Source organism: Eurosta solidaginis, chromosome 3 (genome assembly GCF_040869045.1).
Source record: "Eurosta solidaginis isolate ZX-2024a chromosome 3, ASM4086904v1, whole genome shotgun sequence".
NCBI classification, from domain to species: domain Eukaryota; kingdom Metazoa; phylum Arthropoda; class Insecta; order Diptera; family Tephritidae; genus Eurosta; species Eurosta solidaginis.
Window position 1 is genome coordinate 280,997,666 of NC_090321.1, and position 6,124 is coordinate 281,003,789.

The 6,124-nt window shown below is 33.7% G+C and overlaps 1 protein-coding gene across 2 annotated transcripts in view; it reads right to left on the minus strand.

Moving 5' to 3' along the window:
* Hen1 (Hen1 methyltransferase) overlaps positions 1-5,924 on the minus strand; it is a 65,674-nt gene extending 59,750 nt beyond the window's left edge. For both annotated transcript variants that reach the window (XM_067776695.1, XM_067776694.1), the window contains exons 1-2: positions 5,699-5,924; positions 5,550-5,627 (exon numbers count right to left, since the gene is read on the minus strand). In XM_067776695.1, coding sequence (XP_067632796.1) covers positions 5,550-5,627; positions 5,699-5,854 — 234 coding nt within the window. In that variant the 5' untranslated portion in view covers positions 5,855-5,924. The remainder of the gene's footprint in view (positions 1-5,549; positions 5,628-5,698) is intronic.
* Between the last annotated feature and the right edge of the window lie 200 nt (positions 5,925-6,124).

The window sequence follows — 6,124 nt, forward strand, 5'->3', positions numbered from 1 at the left end:
TTGTTTACTGGAAACGATTCATTGACATCTGATATCTTGGAGCTTGAGACTCCCATTCAGTTCTTTCCTTACTTATTTCGACCAGAACTTATAAAAAAAAATGTTGGTTGAGACAACCCCCTATTTGGCACAGAAAGATGTAAACAATAATTTTAGAGTATCTGAGATAGAAATCGGACAGTTTATTGGTGTCGTATATCGTATGTCACTTGTCCAGCTACCCAGGGTAACCAACCATTGGAGTTCCATCCTAGGCACAACTCTAATTCCACAGGTTATGTCTTGTAACAAATTTGAAAAGATACGGCAAAATCTTCATTTCAATGACAATCAAATGTCTTCCAAGGAGCCACCCTGACGATGACAGAATCTTTAAAATACCTCCCGTTGCGGACTCCTTGAATGAAGCATACGCAAAAGTTCCAACAGAAAGAAATTTCCACCTTTCCTAATCGCTAATAACTTTTCTGATAATTTTCTTTCCACTGTTGCTCATTGTGCCTGTCGGCTACACTCCCCTTTTTATAATAGTGTCCATACAAAATAAAAAATTTAGAAATAAAGAAATAAAAAACCGACTTTTTATTCACGAATCTATCCGATTTAATTGAAATTAAATTATTTCGAGGTGATGAGTTATAGTAATCCTCTATTTTGTTTGAATATTCATTTCATCAAAAAATTTACTCTGAATCAGACCTGTTAAATTTGAATTAGCATTAGTAATCAATTAATTAGATGCCTATATTAATGGCCAATGATTATTTCAATTGTTTTCCGTAAAAAGCAATTACTAATTCATTACCATTAGAAAAAAATAATGATTTTTTCCGCTTATTGAAAAAAATTAAAAATAATCTAAAGTAATCAAAAATGCGTTTTTGATTACTTTTGATTATTTTAGATTTTTTTTTTTTTTGATTATATTTAATTATTTTTCTACATACAAGTACATGTTAGGATGCAATATTAAATCTTAACCGCTTATCGAGGCAAATATATACATGCAACATATAGGGCGAATGGTATATGAGCGTTGATCTAAACATATTCTCCGGTAAGTATATACACGTGCATAATTTGCTACACTCATTATATAAAATAATAACGATCCTCTATGGTTCATCCTTAAGTCAAACCAATTTTGTTTTGTATACAAAATTAATATATATCCACTATTTTGATTACGTTATGGCTATGCACTGATTGTTTTGTACATACAAGTACATTGGAGGATGTACCGGTATATCGTGAGCGCTTATCTAGGCATATGGGTATATATGTATATACATACCCATCTACAAATTATCGTGTCTATAAGTGTTTCCGATGAATACCTGAATGACAAAACAATATGCTCAAACAATAGCCGTGTTTTTTAACACGCGCGTATGCGTTTCGTTTACGCGTGTAAAAAAACGCCTATCTTCGCTTAGATAATGCTTAGGAGACCCATCTAGCGGCTGTGGTTAAACAACTAGCTACAGCAACAGGGTGTACCGAAAAGCGGAGACGCAACGCTCTGATGGTCATAGGGTATAACATATAGCTGAATCAGTTGCGATGAATTGTGGACACACATAGAATACATAGAATTAGTGTAGAGGGTGAAACAAAGACACATATTTCAGTTACATCTGAGTATAATGCGTATTGAAATTTAGTAGGACAAAATTTATGCGCAGCAATTTCAGAGGTGTATTTATAGTTTGTCGCTTAGCAGTCAATATAAAGTTTAAGCGTAAACGGATATACGTGTGTTAAAAAACACGGCTAATATGTATGAGTACTTAGGTTGATGGTTTATAGCTTCACTTCCAACTAGAGCGATCCTCTAAGTTGTCATTCATCATCATGATTAGTTGTCTAACCAAAGGTTGTTATATCCCAGATAAATTTATTAACATATGTCCATGTACATTAGATTAAAACTTTTTTTATTTCCTTATGATTACGTCTAGGATATTTTCTATAAAATGTTAAGTTTTGCATAGTGAGTATTAACAACGGAAATTACAGAAAAGTGAGGTTTCGTCCCAATCTAATGTACATGCTCAATGGTACAGTTAGAAAATGTAAGCTTTAGTAATTTCATGTTATTTTTTATAATTTTAATTATACGTGTTTTTGTAAATGTAAAAATTGCACAAGTTGATGTTTTAAAAGGAAGTAGTGATGTTATGAAATGTGTATCTAATTAATAATTATTTGCATCAATTAAAAATTGTTTCATTAAATTAACATTGCCAAAAATAACGATGTTTCGATGGAAATCAAAACTTAAAAGAAAGTAAAATAAGAGGTATTTATGTATATTCATTATATAAAAGTTGTTTTAGTCATTATAACAAATTTGCATTTGCTTTCAATAAAGTTAAGGTTTCGAATGAAACGTCCGACAACCTGGAGTATTTATAATTCCTGCAAAAGAAAATAGTCGCTCAACCGGAGCAGAAGAAGTTAGAGGCGTGTTGAAGAGTTTTGCAGTTTCTTTTAACGCACTTCGTGTTTTCCAAATGTCCATGCTAGTACATGAATCACCCAGATAGCAATACAGCTCATTTTGTACCAAATTTTTCAGCCCACCTTTTGTTGGAGAACATTGCCACACACTGGCGATGATATGAAACCAATATTACTAAAATAAAGCGAACAATATGATAAACTTTGATTACAAAACAATCAGTGCATAGCCATAACGTAATCCAAAATAGTGGATATATGTATATTAATTTTGTATACAAAACAAAATTGGCTTGACTTAAGGATGAACCATATTATTTATTATTTATTTATTATTACGGCGTTTTAAGCCTAAAACTTAGATTATTACAAATTATAAATATATTTTAATAATAATAGGATTTCTAGCGTTTGGGGTGTCGGAATGCATGAGATTCCGATCAGCACGGGAACTGGTGGTCCCAACGGGCGAGTCTTGGAGTCATCTCATTGGGAGGTTGGAAGGACGTGTTCTCAATCCTGCCCTACTCCAAGACGTATGATTACACAGTTTTATTATGTATGGTGTCGGACGGTTGGAAAGGACGCGTTTCCAATCCTCACTGTACCAGCTTTTATGTAAACACAACCAACTATAATATATCATTGTTGTAGAAATATACGTGATTCACATGAACACTCCAACTGTTTGTCTGTGACGATATTTTCAGGAATTCTTTCCCAATTCGATTGAGAGCGATATATGTTTTTGACCTGATGCATAAGGTTCCTCTGTGTCTATTTGGATTGCCATGTACGCTCAAGGATCAGTAACATGAAATACAGATACAAAATATTTTATCTTATTGGAAGGGTTTTGCAATATTGTAATAAACTTTTTTTGAAGGTGTTTAAGTTTTCACAATTTTTAACATGATTAGGTAGTTCATTAAAACATTTCTGGCCTTTGTAAAATATATTTTGCTTGTCCATTTCTGTTTTGAGAAGAGGTAATCTAAAATTATTATTTTCCCTGATTATGTAAGAATGGGTTTCATTCACAGTAACAAGTTTTTCACTTAGGTAGGCTGGTAATTTACCATGTTTGATATAGAATACAAATTTCATACTATGGTAAAATATCAACTGTTTCACACTCAACCAGTTTAGTGCATCAAGCATACTCTTTATGGAAGTGTCGTACCTCACTTTCAATATAAATCTCATAGATTTGTTTTGCATAATTTGTAACCCGTCTACTTGTGTTTCATTGGCAATAAAGAATATTGTAGGGCAATATAAGAAGTGCGGTTCTATGATGGATCTATATACTTTCATAAGTTTACACGATCTCTTCCAAAATCCAATTTTTTTTTGCCCATTTTGGCAACAATATAATCAATATGATCCGTATAGGATCGTTATTATTTCATTAATGAGTGTAGCAAATTATGCACGTGTATATACTTACCGGAGAATATGTTTAGATCAACGCTCATATACCATTCGCCCTATATGTTGCATATATATATTTGCCTCGATTAGGTTAAGATTTAATATTGCTTCCTAAAATGTACTTGTATGTAGAAATTATTCCGTGCATGCAAAAAACAAGAATTTTTCATTCAAAAAAGCGGAAAATAATCAAAAGTAATATAAAAAAAATCAAAAAAAAAATCAAAAATAATCGAAAAAATCAAAAATAATCAAAAGTAATCAAAAAGGCTTGATTATTTTAAATTTTTTTTAATTTTTTTCAATAATCGTAAGAAATCATGATTTTTTTTGGATTATTTTTTTAATTAATTGAAAAGTAATCATTAAAAATAGAAAATAATTGGCAAGTAATCATTAAATGGCGTTTAAAGAAAATAATCAATGGAACGGCTAATCTTTACCATTAGTAATCACTATTTAACTGGTCTGCTCTGAATAAGCAAAAGAATACGTTGATGCAACATTTTCACTTCTGGAATTCTGCAAATGTAGCGAAAATAACATTTTTAATTTTTTTTTAAGTTTTTCATTTTTTTGTAAAATATTGACAATAAAATCTGAACCATCAAGCAAACGTACTAGATTTTTGACTCAATTAGGCATTCAATAAAGCAACAAAATGAGATAATAAAGGATTTTTATTTTGTAAAAAATATTGAGTTCAATAAGGGGTTTAATGTAGAAAAAATTACTAATTATTTCATTCACCCTCTGTATGAAATAGGTATAAGACACTAATAGCATCTTCTTTTCTAGAAAAGGTGTTGCGCTTTTGTACGCTGCGCAAGGGTTTTAAATATATTTTGTTGTAACTCTTACAGAATTTTTACAGCTTCACTAAATCTAAATGCAAAAAAAACTATAGAAGTTTAGGGAAAATGATATGGTCGAAGCATCATGATATGTAATTGAATCATCTGTAATAAGTCCAATTTTCGAAAAATATGGTTACTCTGTTGCATTAGAATTCAAATTTTGTTGTGCTGTGTTGTTGTTGTTGTAGCAGTGCTTCGCCCCATCCAATATATGCGACCGATCACAAATTGTCATCAATATCCTCTAACGGGAGTCCAAGGAAACTTGGTGTTTCACCAGGGGTGGACCATAATGTGAGGGGTGTTAGAGGCGTTGGTTCCACATTACAATTAAAGAGATGGTTGGTGTCATGTGGGGACACATTGCAAGCGGGGCATAGGATAGGTAAGAGTTTAACGTGTTACAGTATCCAGATCGAAGTTGAGCTAGAGTGACTCGTGTTTCCCTGAGGAGTGTGCGTTCCTCTTCCGCAAGTTTTGGGTACTGTTCTTTGAGTACTGGATTCACCGGGCAATTGCCGGCATAAAGGTCCCACGCCTGTTTGTGTAGTTCACTGAGGACCTGCTTGTGTTTTTTGGCTTCATACGGCTGAGTTCTCAAGTGCCGTATTTCCTCATAATGCTTACGGAGATTACTCCTTAAACCCCTGGGTGGTGTTGGCTCATCAATCATATGCCTGTTGGGATGCCCAGGTTTCTGGGTATTCAACAGGAACTGTTTGGTTAGCATCTCTTTTCTCTCCCTGATGGGGAGTGTGCTGTGTAAATACTTTCACTATTATAAGGCTGACTTACCTCAAGAATATGTTCAATGCCATCAACACGACGCAGCAGCGACAACAGACGCATTTCCGCACATCCAAAATCCACCACCTAAGGAGAAGTTTGCATATTTAAACCAGAATATTTGTACTATGCAAAATAAAATAAAAAATCCGGCTTACTTTTTTGAATTTCTGACCCCAAAGTGGATCTTCTAATATTCGGACCGCTGTTGTATAGCGTTGCTCAAACACAGGTGGATCAAATTTTATTTCACCTTGGGCATTTATGAATCCACGAGCACGCAATCCTCCGTCCGGCAAGTTATAGGAAAACATTTTTGTAAATAAACAATGAGAAACGCGAACGCCGCAAAATATTTGTTTACGTTTCTTGCTTTTAGCCACTTTTCGCAACTGTTTTGTTCTGTTTCCATACATTCTCCTTTCGACGTAGGCAGTTGCCAGATCGATAAGAACCATTGATGTCTGACACGCACATAAACACAAATTCAGCGCGTCACCAATCACCATCACCGCTAAAAAGGTTAAGGACGCCATTGGTCGCGCTAAACCATCCAAAGCAGTGGGCCCAGACGGCATAGCCAT